Source organism: Pelodiscus sinensis, chromosome 2 (assembly GCF_052426305.1).
Source record: "Pelodiscus sinensis isolate ZL-2025 chromosome 2, ASM5242630v1, whole genome shotgun sequence".
Classification (NCBI taxonomy): Eukaryota; Metazoa; Chordata; order Testudines; family Trionychidae; genus Pelodiscus; species Pelodiscus sinensis.
In genome coordinates this window covers 179,490,041-179,507,156 of record NC_143053.1, presented here as the reverse complement: position 1 = coordinate 179,507,156, position 17,116 = coordinate 179,490,041, and the positions used below count along the sequence as shown (strand labels likewise).

Genomic DNA, 17,116 nt, shown 5'->3' with positions numbered 1-17,116 from the left:
TATAACACATCATTAGTTTGCTGTATTTGAAACCTTAATATTGGAGGCAAAATGTTGGCATTCTCTGTGGGTGAACTGTGGTTTTAAACTTCTTTTAAACACACATCTTAGTTGGAAAAATTAGAACTTCTACAAATTTCAGAGGAAAAAATAATTGCTCCTTAGTATAAAAGTGCATTCTAAACTACACAAAGTGTCAGTAAGCATAGAATGTGATTATTTTGTGGTATTTTGACCTGTGTTGATAGTATTCTTATAGAATTTGTAACGTATTTGAAAAAATTGCTACTGTATCTACCTGCCGAGTGCAAGAATTGTTAAGCTCCTTTAAACCTACGTTTTGACTACTGTTTATTACACTAACCATTTTTTCACTTCTACCTCGTGATATCCCCAACTGTTATATCCAGCTGTTCATTGTTTTGTGCTTTAATTCTAAGCATTTTGAGGCAGTTACTTTTTATGATGTGGGTATTTGGTGCCTTGAGTAGAAACTCACAGTATTCAGGGTTGCATTAAAGACTTCCACAATACAAATATTTAATAATAACAATAAGATAAAGTGATTGACTTGCTTGCAGCATTTCACGGATGAGCAGTGTTTTTATCCAATGATAAGATAGTTTTGTTGTGTTGTAGATGTAACTTGTATATGTTTATACAAGTACTGAGGAAGACCATTCCTTTCCCTAAAGATTTTGTAATAAAAAAACAGTGGTGAATTAGGTTGTTGAGAGGAAGGAGACAGAAAAGTGTATGCAGGAAATGGGAGAGACAAGGCTATAGGACTTACTAGGTCCACATACTCTATTTATTTTGACCTATAACAGCACACTCAGATGTGCATCTAGAGCTCTTGTGTGCCCATGAAAATCTTTGAAAATATACAGCTATTCAAGTAAATACTCATTGTCTCCCCAGAAGGTGTGCCTCGGCAACTACAAAATTGAAGCCTCCACCAGTGCCAAATTGGAGCCTCACCAATTTCACTCTTCCTTAAAAGTCATGGAGAAGAAACACGTTTTAGAATCATAGAATACTAGAGCTGGAAGGGACCTTGAGAGATCTTAAAGTCCAGTATCCGGCCCTTACGGCAGGACCAAGCACCATCTAGATCAGAGGTTCCCGAACTTTTTGACACGGGGACCAGTAAATCCATTCACGAACTTTTGGAGGACCGGTGATGTTCATTTGCATATTTTCATATTCATTAATCAAATGATGAATATTCAAATATGTTGTTTCTCGTCCTCCCAAAACCCCCAGTGCCAGCTTTAGCAAAGCTTTTGATATGGTCACCCACAATATTCTTGCCAGCAAGTTAAGGAACATGGATTGGAGAAATGGACTGTAAGACAGACAGAAAGCTGGTTAGACCAGGGTTTCCCAAACTTTTTACTTTAGTTGGAACCCTTTTTTTTCCAATACTGCTTTTTGCAGCCCAAAAATATAAACACATAAAAAAGAAACTGAGAAAATACCAGACATATAACATATCTGCAATTTTCTTATTAGGTAAGTTGTATTATTATTAGATGTATCAGTTTGTAGTTTCGAACGGCCTGGCTGGTAAATGTGCTCAGGCTGCATGAGTGTGTCTACCAGCCAGATAATTCGCAACTACTTGAGGGGTGTGTGTGCGCAGGGACAATAGAATCCCCGGGCTGGACTAACTCATGCTTTGTGCTTTGAGGCAGCGTCCCAAGATCTACATATGGCCGGGTCAGTTCCACTCCCCGCAGGCCGATTCATTCCTCCCCCCTGCTCCCCCTGCTGCACCTCTGGCCAGCCCCACTTCTCCCAACCCCCTCCCGGGCAGCCAAGTCCCCTCCCCCCCCGCTTCTCCTCCCAATCTCCCTTGACCAGCCCCGCTGCCCGCATCCAGCTCTCCTTCCGGTGGCTGCTTCCCCATCTACCCCGGCCAGATCCCTGCCCCCAACCTCACACCCCCTGGCAGCCCTGCTTCCACCAGCCCCCACAATCTCCGCAGCCTGCCCTGATTCCCCTGTCCAGTCCTGCTTCTGGTGGCCAGTTCTCCCCTCCTCCTCACTCCAGAATCCTCTGGCACCTGCAACTTCCCTTAGCCCTGCACCCTCCTAGTGCCTCCCCTTTCTCTCACTGCTCCTGCCCCCTTTGCCCCCTCTTTCCCTGATACCCACCCCCTCAGCACTCTCTTCCCTATCTCCTCCTGCCCTTCTGTGCCCTCACACATGACTTGCTCCATCCCCACCTCTCTCATGCCCACCCCTTCTTTCAAGTCTTTTCCCAGCACCTCCTCCTCCAGCCCCCAATGCCCTTCCCCTCTCCTCTCCTCTCCTCTCCTCTTCCAGCATCACCCTGTCCCCCCTCCCACTGACACCTCCCCTCCTACCCTTTCCCTCATTGTCAGTACTTGCCCTCTGCCATTTGTCTCTCTCTCTCCTGCATCCTGTCCCTTGGTGCCTTCCCCTCCTTCCACTCCTCCCCCTCCGTGCAAGCTCGCCTCTGCCCAAGCCCGTTCCCTACCTTCTGCCTTCCACATTGCGGGACCGGAGGCCACCGGAGCCAGAGTGGCCCTGCCACGTGTCTCCGAAGACTTTTAAAATCCCGGGCCATGACATCACGTCACGCCCGGGCGTCCTCCCGCCCACGCGCAACGCCGCACATGGGCAGCAGCAGGCGGTGAGGAGGAGCCGCGCACAGCGGGGACGCTCTGGGGGCGGGGTGGGAGGACGCGGGGGGCCGGCGCGGGGGACCTGCGCCCATGCCAGGCAGAGCCGGGGAGAGACCCAGCTCCACATATCGGTGGAGCAGGGCCCCTGGATCTGTAACTCACCAGCACTTCCGGGTTCAGGGGCGCGGGGCCCGAATCAGCCTAAGGCTGCCCCTGCCCGGCAGCCACCAGCCATGCTGAGGCCCGGTACTGGGCCGCGGCCCATAGTTTGGGAAACGTTGGTCTAGATCATCTGTGACAGATGTCTATCCAAACTGCTCTTAAATATCTTCAATGATGGAGATTCCACAACCTCCCTAGGCAATTTATTCCAGTATTTAACCACCCTGACAGGAAGTTTTTCCTGATGTCCAACCTAAGCCTCCCTTGCTGCAGTTTAAGCCCATTGCTTTTTGTTCTGTCATCAGAGGCCAAGGAGAACAATTTTTCCCCTCCTCCTTTTGACACCCTTTTAGATACTTGAAAACTGCTATCATATACCCTTTCAGCCTTCTCTTTTCTAAACAATTCTTTCAGTCTTTCAGTCTTCCCTCATAGCTCATGTTTTATAGGCCTTTAATCATGTTTGTTGCTCTATTATGCTTAAAAGAAGCACCTAGGAACTTCTTTAGGGGGATCAGGCAATACGCCACATTTATTGAACATACATAGATCAATCAATACTTTATCATATGCATATGATACATTACACTCATGCACTCATACACACACACACAAGCACACTCCATCTTATGGTTACCAGTAGTTGCTCTCCCTAACTACACTGGCCAGGTGAGTTAGATAGGGGAGGAGTGGAGCTGGACTTCTGCCAATCCAGATCGATGCTCCCATGTTGACAAGACGAAAACCCAGGGTCCCTCTGCAAAATGCCTCAAATTTATCCCTCTCATGCAGCCCGTTACCTCATCTTTTTTAATGTTGCTTCAAAGAGAGTCTGTCCAAGGGCAGGCACTTGCTTCTTGACTCCCAAGGCCATCTGTATGTTCAGTCTTCTTTTCAATGAGCTCATTTTACAGGTATTGCCTTGGATCTGGCTCCCATCTGGCTTGCAACTGCTGCTGGAGGTGCTCACCTTTCATTCTCTATTCACACCTCATTCGTTTCAACAGGACAATCAATTAAAGGGGAAAGATCTATTCTACTCCTAGCTAAAGACATTTTTCTTTACCTCAACTATTCCTAAGACTTATATTATAAAGAGCTTGATACAAAGTTTCTATGGAAAAGACTGGATACAAGGTTTCTCTTAATATTCTATAAGAAGGCTTAACATAAAGATGCATCTAAAATGGGGTGTGTGTGTGTGTGTGTTTGTGTGGACTTACAAAGTTTCTCTTAATACAAAGTTATATGAGAATGATACATGGTTATATGCAGGGCTCACCGAACTCCACTCACCAGCCGCGCTGTCTGGCGATCTGCGCATGCACAGATTGCCCAAACCCGGCTCTTCTGGGTTGCAGTCTACTCGCCATGGGCAAGTAGATTGCATTATTTGTTGAGCCCTGGTTATATGGAAATATTACAGAGATTTATCCACGGCACTGCTCTGGACCTTCTGCAATTTTTCCACATCTTTCTTGAAATTTGGTGCCCAGAACTGGACACAATACTCCAACTGAGGCCTAATCAGTGCAAAATAGAGTGGAAGAATAACTTCTCATGTCTTGCTCACAACACTCATTGGTCTTGTAGCCTCATAAAAGTCTTACAGCCTTTAAAGGCTTGTTGACAGCATTTAAGGACTGTTTGAATCAAAATGGGTGATGGCAGTTAATTCCATGGATAGAATCACTGAGTTTTAGTTGGAAAGGACATATACACAGGACTTGAAAAATTCAAGACAAAGTACCTACCAAGTCACTTTACCCTAGTTGTAATCTTACCCTGCTTCCATTTCTCAGCAACTGGAATTCATAAGGTGGGATGCAGGAAAGAGCTGTTTGGCTTCCTCAGTAGCTCTTTATTCTTCCTTCTCTCCTTTCTTGTAAAATTTCCCTTAAGCTAATAGATACATGGTAAAATTTTCAAGCCCTGTCAGATGGTGTACTAGATGGAGGTTTTGGAGTAAAGTGTAAAGTACACATGATCTTACATGCTTGAGAATGTAATTACCTCAGGTACACCACTCTAATTTAAGATTCAAACTGTCTCTTTTCTGTGTATTACGCCTTTCTTCCGAGTTGTTGCATGTCCAAAACCTGGTCTTCTGGAGACTTTATCATTTATTAGTCTTTTAACCCCTTTGAAAGAAACATTGATGCATATAGCCACATCCTCATTTAAATTGCTATACAATGTGGGAGAACGTGCGATTTATTATTAGTGTTTTAGAGCCTATGTATGACAGGAATTCATGTTCTCTTGCATTTACTATGTACATTTAATTATATGCATGTGTAACCCCCCAAAACTAAAACTCAGCCCCACTGATTTTCATGAACATGAGTTGAAAACTTGATAAGAATTCTTCTGAGATCTTCATGTATTTACATTTTGTTGACTCCATGTTGTATCAAATGGCATAGTCACCAGGATCCAGTGCAGTTTTCTAAGCAATTGCTAATATTTTCTAGGTAACTTTTTTTCTTCAAATCCTGTGATTTCTTTTCTCACTTTTGAGCAACCATTATGTTGCCTGATATTCCTCTAATAGTAAACTCAGGGGTCTGAAATGTGTTAGATACTATGATTTTGTACACATAGAGATAGTCCCTGCCTATCATGAGGAACAAAAATACTGCTGATTTGCAAGTGTGGAAAAAGAGGCCAGTAGTTCTACACTGTGGGTTTTATGTTACAGTGCACTGCCCTTCATGTGCCCTTTTCATTTGGTTACAATAGTATTAGCAAGCTACTGTTCATCAGGGACTGGAACAAACCAGAAACCATATTCAGTAGGGAAATATATTTTTAATTTACATATTTCATTGGCTAAAACATAAAGTCAGGGGAAGTTTGTGTAATGAAAATATCTTTTTCTGTGCCCATTAAACAAAAGGCTTCTGTTTGTATTTCTTTCATGTTTCTTTTTCTCGTGCTGAAGCAGTAAAAATGTAATATTCATCCTATAATGTTCCTTCCCTGTATGTTGATACCAGTTTCTTTAGCTTTTGTAAATGTAGTCTTCACTTCATTGAAGTGTCTCAGTATATTTCTAACTTTGCAGTTGTGTACAAAGTCAAATTTCTTGTCCAGAGCAGCAACTTTGTTTAATGTATTGTTTTAACCAGTATTTCTAGGCTTTGTTTATCCTATGTGGTTGTTCAGCTAAGTGTGAGATTTTGGAAGGGACTTAAACAAAATGCTGTGGCCTTCAAAATTGAGATTTTTGACTGGATTCTTGGGCCTGAATTTTAATTTAGACTGGCTATATAAAGATAACTCATTACCCTTTGAAGGCCTTTAACACTATCAGGGTAATATAATGGAGGCTTCATCTAAATTTGGTGATTGCTTATTTTTAATGAGGGCCATAAAGCCTTTGGTGATCAGGTTATCCCTGGGGGTGTTTGTGTGTGTGGGTGGGGGGGGGGGGTCTTTATAAGACCATTATGGTAGTCTCTGGAATGTGTCACTTGCTGCAAAAAATTATCTATTCAAAGCACAGGTTGGACTTGGACTATCCCGTTTCTGTTTGGGCATTAAGTTCATATGTCCTATATGTGACATCATTTATTGAAAATGATAAATTTTGATTTGTGTGCAAATGATTGTTTCAGTCATACATTGCGTGATTTGGATTGTCTTGACATTGCTTTTTAATAACAGAATGTGCTGATATCCTGCTTTTAAAGGTTGCATAGCAAGTTCTGAAAAAATAGTTGAGTTAGCAACTGCACGTACCAGCTCTTATCAACCTTTCTTTTAATCAAATGACCTTGCTCAGATCATGGGAACGCCATACTGTTATCTATTTGTCTGGGCTTTATGAAGTTGATTATAGTTTTGCAGTCACTAGGGTGGTGTCAAGTTGCCTTAGTCACAAACGGTGACAGTGCTACGGTTTGCTAATAGCAATCCCAAACATGAATTTACCATTCTTAAAGGGAAAGCTGTAGCCAAGGAAATTGTGTAGTGAGCCTTTGTTTTGGATGATAAAATGTTGATCTGTGTCAGTGGTCAGTTGGTGTTTTGTGTGTTGATTTAGCTATTGTGTTAGAAATGTTATTTTTATGATTACATTACACTTCTTTATGAATGGACATTTTAAAGCTGGATAGTATATGCAATTTCTCTTCTTCCTGTCACATTTTCATTAAAAGATTCTTTGTGCAATGATTATCCCAGTTACCTACTTTGTCTGTAATCCTGATTTTTGTAAGTAAAAATATTTCTTGCCAGAAAACAGTTGGTTCCTGTGAACTTGTGATTTATAAATGCAGCATGTTTGTTTACACTATAGTACAAATATGAAATACAGAATGAATATACACTAATCAGTTTGGTGTTGATCAGTTTTTAGGGGTATACATTTCTGGCTAAAAGCTTTTAATAAGTATTTGCTAACTTTTTAAAATTAGGTTTATTGTACTGTCATATAAAATAGCTGAATGCTTTGACATTCTGGATTGCTAAGGCAACAGGATGCCTAATAAGCTACTATTTTTATTCATCGGTGTATATCAGTTGTATGACACCTAATTTTTGGTGCCAAGTTTGACCACACAGAACACACTTATTTTTAAGTAATTTGGACTTGATTTCTTTCCACTGAATTAACCACCTTGTAATAACATCGCTTGAACTCTGCATCAGCTATAATTGAAACTCTGTCAAAGATAAATGCACTGTGAAGAATAGTTTGCCTTACAGCAGTCTGTTCTCCAGAAATCAGTGTAATCAACTAGTATAACTCCGTCAACAGTCTCTTTTTTCCAGAATGGAATATTTAAGCCATAAAACATTGATGAAGGGAAAAGAAGGGTGCATAAGAGTGAAACAGGAGCTGCTCCCGATTTCTATACATTTATTTTTGTTCTCTTTAGAAATCTCAGTATCTCTGAGACTGAACCAAGGTCAGTATGTCTCTTTCAAGACATGTATTCAGATTTTTTTAAAATCCCAAATTATTCAGCAGAGTGATAACATTGGTTTTCCTAAAATGTGCCACATCCATTTCAGTTATACATTGCTTTAGTTTATAATACTATTGCCTTTGTGACATCCTCTAGTTACAAAATACATTACAAGGGCTATTATTCTTAGGTCATTTACACTCAGAAGTGTGTGTGTGTGTGTGTGTGTGTGTGTGTATATATATATATATATATATATATATATATATATATATATATATATATATATATATATATATATATATATATATATATATAATATGTACTATACAGTCTTACATGATGGAGCCCAGTTTTGCCAACTACCCACACAGCAATATCTTCTGAGAGTTGTCTCATTGGTTTTGTGCCAGTAGGGACTAATGGAGTAAGGTACAACTCAATATGAAGGTGATGCAGTGGACCATTGTTATGTGGTAGTGTGCATTTTAAAATTTATTTTTATTTAAAATGTTTTTGCACTGAGCTTAGGGTGATTGTTTATTGATTGTTTCTTAATGATTGAGAATGTATTAAGTTTTGTCATGACTGATTTTTAACTACTCCATCTTCCCTCTTATACTCATAGACTCCAGGAAGATGCACTTCAAAAAAATGTGTTAGGTTTTTTTTTAAGTTGCATTGAATCAAAAGTAAATTTAACTGTTTCACATGGAAAAATCCAGGTTTGAGGCTCTGAATTTGTTTCAGTATTGAACAGTTTACATATAGACTTGTAGAAGGCCAAAAGATTACAGGACTTGAAAAAAATTAACAAAATCAAATGCCTGCCACAAAACTGAAATACCAATTGTCTTAGTTCAATCTGAAATATGAAAGATGATTTTTTGTGTTGAATTAATCATTTTCATAGATCTTAATATTTTCTCAGAACTTAAAGTAATTCAATAAACAGATATAGTTTAGATTAATTTTAGGTTTTAAGTTTGATTCATATTTTTGCAGGTAATTTCTTAAATTGTTTAATTTGAATGGCAGGTATAATTAATTTACATGTCTTGCTTTCCAACAGTTTTATGTGCTGAAAGAGTGGGCCAGATGACTAAAACATACAATGACATAGATGCTGTTACACGTCTTCTAGAAGAGGCAAGTGTTCTTTTACAAAGCTGTTTACTTTATGAGAAAAATGTAATATAGATTGTGAAAAAATCTGTGTTGATGGAAGAAATTGTCCAATTTGTTTTAAGTGGTGAAACAAATATTCTAAATGTACAAACGCTCCATCTCAATGGTATGGAATATATGTTTATGAAGAAAAGGTGTACAAATTCACCACATGTTATACATATGTAGCTAAAGCGGATTTAGCTCATTATTGCCTGAGTACAAATAGTGGCATGCCATGCTGAGTGTTGTGAGGAAAAAAGTAAGATTCACCTGAGATTGTCTCATTAGATGGATGCGTCTGCCCAAACCTGTCTCCTCCCTGAGTCCAAAAGCCTAAATTTCTATAGCTGTAGCAGTGTAGCCCATGAGAACAGGGTTGGGGGGCACATTGAGCCAACATTCTAAAGCAGAATGAGTTCTTTCTGCCTTGTCTGGCTGTTAGAGGCCACGTGACCTGGGAATGGTACATCTTTTGCTAAATTCTTTAATGTTGCTCAGTGAGAGACTATATGAAACTTACTGAGCCAAAATTTCTTGTTAAATCACTTACTCATATTCACAGGTGTGGGAGTACATTCGTTTCCCCCAAATGGCTATACCCCTCTAATTAGATCTGATCTGATACAAAGTTTAGTGTATTTATCCTCACTCCAGTGAGGTAAGGAAGTTCTGTTAACCCCATTGCTCCAGGCTGAGACCAAAAGGGTATACCCCCCACTTCAATTAAAAACCTATGCTTGGCCTAAGTCAGATAGATGGCTTTTGCTTATGTGGCTGTTTAATTGCAAGGTAAATATTCAGGCTTGGGCAGCAGCCCTGGGCCTGGGGTCCACTGGGCCTTCCCTCCTCTCTGTAGTGCTGTTTGCTGCAAGTATTTTTCTTTTTCATGTTGACCTCGTGCAGTGGCCCAGCTGGAGATGTTGGCCTTTTACACACCAGTAGCATATTTTGTATGGTCTTCTGGGATTTTCATGGTCAGGAACACCATGCGTAATTTTGGCTGCATCGGACTCTTGGTTCCTAATGCAAAAATAGGCTTAGCTTTATATATTGGAAATCTCTTAGAAACAGTATTTTCAGGTCTGCAAAATATCAAATGTTGATCTTTACTTAAAATTATAGCTGTACTAGTAAATATCTATTTTTCTGCTCTTTTACTTTACACTGCATGGAGGAACTTGAAATGCTTGAAATTTTTGTGACCCTGTGTCACCATCAATGAATCACTAGCGTCTTTTCATAACTTTGTCTTTGTCCATGTCAGTGCAACAGTTGTCAGCCAAAATAAACAAGCACATAATAGATATTTTTAGCAAATAAACTGAACAGGAAGGAACTAAGCAAGAAGAAAGAACAGTATACCAGGAAACTGGCACAATTACTGCACGTAGATGTTTACAAATGTAACACAGTAACTATGCCTCTTGCCAGTTCAAAATCATACAAGTGCTGCAAAGTTGAGCGACTCTAAATTCATTGCCCTGTCCAAAAAGGCGCTCTCTCTAATGTTTCAGTCTTGCTGGTACTTAGCATGTATTTTACATCAGTTGGGACTATTTGTGTTTAATATTAGGTATGTGCATTAGCAGGATCAAGTACCTTAGCTGTAGTACATTTAGAATGGTTTACCATCCTCGCAGGTTTGGGCTGGTCCTGTGTGCCTGAGCAAGGCAGGAGAGAGCATAATGAATTTCTTCCGGTAACACTGAGCACTTGGTCAGAGGAAGCAGGATGTCTTCAGGCTAGTGTGACTAATGGGCTAGCCAACCGTACTGAGGGGAGAGGAGGAACATGCTAACAGAGCTGGCCCAATACACGGGGATGGTAAGACATCCTTACAAACAGTGGCACAGCTGTGACGTCTGAGCTCTTTAATTTCCACATTGCTGGAAGCTTTTTCAGAGCCCCCACAGGGTTCTGTGCCCCATATCTCAGTACAGGAGGCAGTGTCTTAAAGCTATAGTTTGACCTGCTGATTTTAACATAGTCATCTCTTTTTCGAAAGCTATCAAAAGATGTTATGCACATTCATAATTGCTGAGTAAATTGTACACTTACTACAATTTTTTTCAAGTGGAGCAGAGGACAAATTGAGAAATGCATTAGCATACCCAAGTGTATTCTGTGTCCTTGTGTTTCTTCTTTACTGTGCTTTTGGAGCTCTTAAAATATAGTCTGTAGTGCTTACTACAAAAGATGCAAAGAGAAAATAGGATGGCTGCTGGCAATAATTTTTCCAATAGAATTAAATAACTGGAATTAGATTTGCTTCCATTAACATTTTACATTAGACAGTAAGGCTTTGCTTTCATTTGTACAGTTCATTTACTATACATGTCAGTTTTTCTGGATTATGTAGGCATAATTTAAGCAGGACTAGGACAAGAAAATGGGAAAATGATGGTTTCTTTGTTTTTTGAATAATATTTATTTTTTATTTTTTCTAGCATAGACTTAACCTTTTATGACATAGAAAATAACTGGTTCTTCCAAGTGAACAAAAGCATTGGAAATCAATGTTCTTTTCTTTCCCTTTTACAGAAAGAGCGGGATTTAGAATTAGCTGCTCGAATTGGCCAGTCATTGTTGAAGAAGAACAAATCACTATCCGAGAGAAATGAATTCCTTGAGGAGCAAGTAGACCATATAAGGGAAGAGGTAAGGTCATACATACGTGTACTATCTCTACACCTAATGGTGCTGCAGATCCAGAAAAACTCATCCCTCTAGCTTATTCGTAGTTAACTTTCTGATCATTTCTGTATAGGATGCCAATCTGAACTATGGCTATTATAATGGAGTATAATGTAAAGTTCATTTTATAAATCTGATTGATGAGATCATTTTGCATGCAGGACTCAAAAAGACAAAATTTTAAGAAAACTACAGGCCATTGGGTTTTGCTCCACCTCAGGACAAATTCATTCTTAAACATATTTGTTCCTATTCTATTTTTCTTCATCCCCCCTCATGCATACTTTCCTCAAATTCTATTTTGACCTTGTTCCTGTCCTCTGCTTACATTTCCTCCCCACCTCTCTTCTTTCTTTCTCTCTCTCCCTCCCACCCCGGCCTTTTTGCCCAAGTTGCTCTTCTCTTTCCACAAACTTCAGCTTTTTTCCTTTTTCTTCTCCCCACAAATCTCAATGATTCTTACTACTTTGTTTCTCTTCTTTCCCACATATAAGAGGTTATTTTTCATTCCCTCCATACTCCTTTCTCAACTTCTTTTCTGTATTCAAACTGGTTTTGGTTTTTAAATAAAACCACTTAAATACTGAACATAGTCCCCTACTGCAGATGAATATGAACATCGAGCCATACTATTTAAAGTGCATTAGTCATATAAAGTGAGGTTTTACTTGTCCATGATCACAGAAATCACGAGTATTATACTTTCTGTACCCCTCTTGTATTACATCTCTTTAAATTAACCTGCTTCGTATCCATCAGGTGCTTGGATGGCTCAGGATAAATTACTGTGTGAGTTCTGTGACCTGATGATTAATGCTTATTCAACTCATGGATTGCTTCAGAAAGCAGCAGAATGACTTGGTTTAAAGTAGTAAGATATTAAACAGAACTAATGGTCTGGGATTTAGTATCTGTCACCTAGATTTGTTAAAACCTTCTGGCTTACACTGCAGTGCTTTTGCTATTTTTCAGTAAAATGTGCAAGAATCTGGTGGGAGGAGGGTGTGTGTGTGTGTGTGTGTGTGTGTGTGTGTGTAAAGATTTTTGTGATATGTGTGTATATTACTATTTTGGATAGCAATAGCAATACACGAGTTCTTTATGTACATACTGTGCATAGGATGATGAGGTGCAGGTCATCCCATATGAGTGCTGACCATAGTGTTCTGTGGAGGGATTTTTAAATATATGTTGTGCTATAGGCAAGTAGTATAATCCTATTTGAGAAGCACCAAAGGCTCTGAAAATTATGATCAGGATTATTTATTGTAGCTTACTAAAATGTCACAATGTAATATCCTTTAGCTCCCTGCCTTGAAGAGTTACAAGAGAATGCTGGGTCCCTCGTAAAAACACTTGGGGCATGTTTAGACTGCCTGCGGCTTTTGAAAAAAGATATACAAATTTGGCTCAGCACAAATTTGCATATCTTCTTCTGATTCCATTTTCGGAAGAGTGTGTTTTTGGGGGGGGAAATAAAAGCAGAGTAGATGTGGTTCTTTCAAGTAAAAACCCCTTTTTCGAAAGAACCCCGAAAAGTTGTTGTTGTATTTTTTTTTTGTTTGTTTGTTTTTTTATAGGAAGAAAGGTTCTTTCGGAAAAAGTTTTTTTTTTTTTCCTCCCCCTGAAAGAACTGCGTCTATACTGCTTTTTTTACCCTGAAAAATCTCATCCGAAAATGGGATCAGAAGAAAATATGCAAATTTGTATATCTTCTTTTGAAAGCTGTGGGCAGTATAGACGTGACCTTGAGATTAATCCTGCCCTTCCTGGAGCTCTTAATTGCAAGTGTACATTTTTGGGGAAGAAAGACTGAGAAATTCCACAGTTGACCGGAGCGTGGGGCGCGGGCGCGGACAGGAGGTTGAAAACAGATTGGTTTTTATAAAATGGTGTTTTGTGGAAGTTGCCCTGGGATTTGTAATGTTAAGGTAAATCTGAGATATCATGAGCAAGTTGTGGATGAAGCAGTCACAGATACAGGATACGTGGAAATACACCCTCTCTATGGAGGTGATTTCTATGGGGAAATTCCACAGACGTGACAAATGAATTACTCACTGTTCTTTTGCTGCATTGCCAGTTTGTCTATGTTATTCATGGCTTTCTTAAACAAAAAAAGACACAATTCGTCTAGGAAATTGCCAGCTTCCCTGTGTGACCAACACCTCGCTGTTAGCACCAGATATTAGGGTTTAAAGTCATGACACGTTAGTGTATAGAAAATCTGAGGTTAGCGTTAGTGGCTTTTGAGACTTTCTCTGAGTCCTGTTCAGTTGAAGTCATTATAACTAAGGTAACTGGCTTCACAACCAAAGGGATACAATAAATAGTCCCTATACATTTCTTTTAAACTCTCTAAAGCATTCTTAAAATAGTTTTTGGCACAAATTTTTATGACACAGCACACATGATGGCATGTCATAAAATTTTAATAAATTTTATTGGCACTTATATGGGGTAACACCATATGGGGTTCTTTTACTCGTGAGTAGGACATCCATTTCATATACATGCTAATGAAATCTTTATACCACACCATCACGTATCCTTAGTTTATTCCATGGTTCTAATCCGATACATAATGCTCACATTAAAGTGTCAATTTTGTATTTTCAAACCTCAACATCTTTGGGATTAGGAACAAACTCTAATCATGTTCTGATTAAAACTGTCACCTTAACCCACATGTTTTAGGCCAGTTTTTCTCTTTATATTCTCTTAATTTGCCCTTCTTAAATACCGATGTCTCCGTCACTTTCAACAAGCTGCTTTTGTGCAATCACTTCAAAATAGTTTGAATTTTATTTTCCTTCTGTCACGAGGACAGAGACCTTTCCTCCTCAATCTTATCTAATTGCTACTAATTTCTACCCTGTACCACTCTTTCCAGTAGTACTAAATTATGAAAACTGAGACTCAGACCTACTGTTTGGCACTAGAGAACAAAAGGTGAGTGCACTGAACAAATGCTGTACTGTATGTCCGTGCACTTTAGTCGCCGGGTACCTGCTGTTTTGGATTATTTTACTAAAGTTTTCAACTTTGGATTAGGCAAATTCTCTTGATTATAAATTGCTTTGACTACACAAATAAATGTTTTACCTTTAGATAGTACAAGGGATTGTAGCTTCTTAAGTAAAGCCTGATACCAGTGCTGTGTTGCAGTGTTTAAAATTAAGGCTCCTATAGCACTAAATCAATAATTCTGTCTTTTTTTGCTGAGATATGACATTACCATGTACAACCTAATCCTGTCTGCTTTGAAATCTGATCTACGAGCCAGAGGAAAGTGAACTGTCAGTTTAGGTTAGAGTGGAAGAAATGACTGGGTTTTTACTCTTCCTAGCTATTCTGGGTTACTCTATGTACTACTGGCAGGCCTACGTGGAATTGCCTGAGTCCTTTAGGGCAAGAGGATAGCAGGCAAGATAGTGGAGCCCCAACCTAGTGGCCACTTTCCCTATCGTGTCCCTCCTCTTTCTGCCCCACTTTCCATGTTATGGAAAATAGTCCTATTCTCTGCACTTCTATTTCCTTGGCACAAGCAAACCCTGATCTTGTTTTAACTTAGGTTAAAAGGAAGGCATATATCAAATTTGGTGGCCTTAGCTCTTACCATTTAAGAGGAGCTCTAGACCTGTGGTCCCTAACCCGGTGCCCGCGGGCACCATGGTGCCCGCCGGGCCCTTTACGTGCACCTGCGGAGCAATCTGGGCTGGCCCCGCCCCTGGGCATGCGGCAGGTGCCAGCCCCGGGCGCGCGGCAGGTGCCAGCCCCGGGCGCATGGCCGGCCCCGGGTGCGCCGCACGTGCCGGTGCCGACCCTGACCCCTGGCCCCGCTGCGCGGAACCTGGGCAGCCCCTGCCCGGGATCGCTGCACATGCCGGTGCCAACCTCGGGCGTGCGGCGCATGCTTGGCCCACCCCCAGTCACGTGGCCTGTGAGCGACCCGCCCCCGTACGTGCAGCACGTGAGCAGCCCAGCCCCAAAACGTTGGGGACCACTGCAATAGACAGACTCACAGATTTAACCCTAAGTTTCCTTCCTCTTTTAGTCATCTCTGTTGTGTGCTCCTGCAACAGCTAGCCCAGGGACCAACAGTTTATGATAACTCTTCAACAATACAGCATTGTGATCTTTTATGTTAATTCCTAGATATTACACCTGAGTTACTGTTTATTTGCTAAAGCTCAGTGTTCGGTGGGTGGAGCCTACTATCCTAATTTTAAAGCCTTTCCCAACTGTCATTCCTTGGTTATAGTCAGAAGGTGGGGAAATACTACTCTGAAATAAAATACTTTCAATCCACTAGCGCAAAAGGTAACACACAAAGTGTGACAGAATGTCTGTCTAATTAATGAATAAAGGATGTGATGATGTGTTTTAGTTATCCTCATTGTTTTCAAGCTAATAAAATATTTAGATCCCCACAGTACAGGAGAAATAACAGGGTTCTTCCTGCAAACTGTTGCTTATGGTTAGTAGACTTCTCACCTGCATGAGGACTTACACAAATGGGTTTGGATTTTAGATTGATTTCTGTAGAGCTGGCAATTTTGGAGGGGGGGGGGGAAATCCATGTTTTCATTGCTAAAATGAGTGTATTTGATACAGAGGAAGATACAATAAACATGGGATTGCGTGATACCACTTCTGTAGGATGGAGTAAAAGTGCACTTAGAAGCGAATAGTGTTTTGCAGTCTATTCAGCACTGATGTAATGTGCCCCTTACAACCAAAGCTACTAAATAATGGAACTGCCACTTTCTGCACCTACAAAAACTTTAGAGTTGTATCTAAAAGAACCCTGTAGAGAGAGAATTCAGATAATCCTGTCTGAAAGTCACAAAGGGAAGGTCTGTGTTCAAACGAGATGGTTACAATCATTGTGTCAATTGCAGATGGAAAGATATACTAGGCCTGATTTACCACGGCTTTACTCCATTGAAATCAATGGAATTAGGCTGGTGTAAACCTGAGGTAGTGAATCGGTCTTGCAGAGTGAAATGGGACAGACCATTTGACTTTCTTGTTTCCTTTAATAGGTAGTGAGTTAAGTGGATTCTTGGTTTCTTTAAAAAGAGGAAAAAAAATCAAGTGATTGTTTAAACATTTTTTTTTCAAGAAGTAAAATAATTGTTTCCTGTCTTACTGTCAGAGTGGTACAGTAAGCTCTTCACTAATCTGAAGGGAATGTATGGAAGTTGAAAAACAAATTCATATTTTTAGTAATAACAGTGTACTTGGGAGGAAAGTGATAAATTTACGTTCTTTTTTTTGCTCAGGTTTCTCAGTTGCGCCATGAGCTGTCCATGAAGGATGAGCTGCTTCAGTTTTATACCAGTGCTGCTGAAGAAAGTGAGCCAGAGTCCGTCTGTTCAACACCGTAAGTTATCAGACCAGTTCATTTTTCCAGAATGTGAACCTTCAGAGCGATCAGAACAGGAAGCTTTTGAGCAGTGTGGATACCCTTGAAGGTGGCAAAACGAATCCTGAATGGAATGGAATGGAGTTACAT

General features: G+C 40.2%; 1 protein-coding gene across 6 annotated transcripts in view; it reads left to right on the top strand.

Annotated features, from left to right (window-relative positions):
- TRAK1 (trafficking kinesin protein 1) overlaps positions 1-17,116 on the top strand; it is a 123,827-nt gene that overhangs the window by 63,420 nt on the left and 43,291 nt on the right. For all 6 annotated transcript variants that reach the window (XM_025189033.3, XM_014577911.3, XM_014577913.4 and 3 more), the window contains 3 exons: positions 8,804-8,880; positions 11,443-11,559; positions 16,884-16,984. In XM_025189033.3, coding sequence (XP_025044818.3) covers positions 8,830-8,880; positions 11,443-11,559; positions 16,884-16,984 — 269 coding nt within the window. In that variant the 5' untranslated portion in view covers positions 8,804-8,829. The remainder of the gene's footprint in view (positions 1-8,803; positions 8,881-11,442; positions 11,560-16,883; positions 16,985-17,116) is intronic.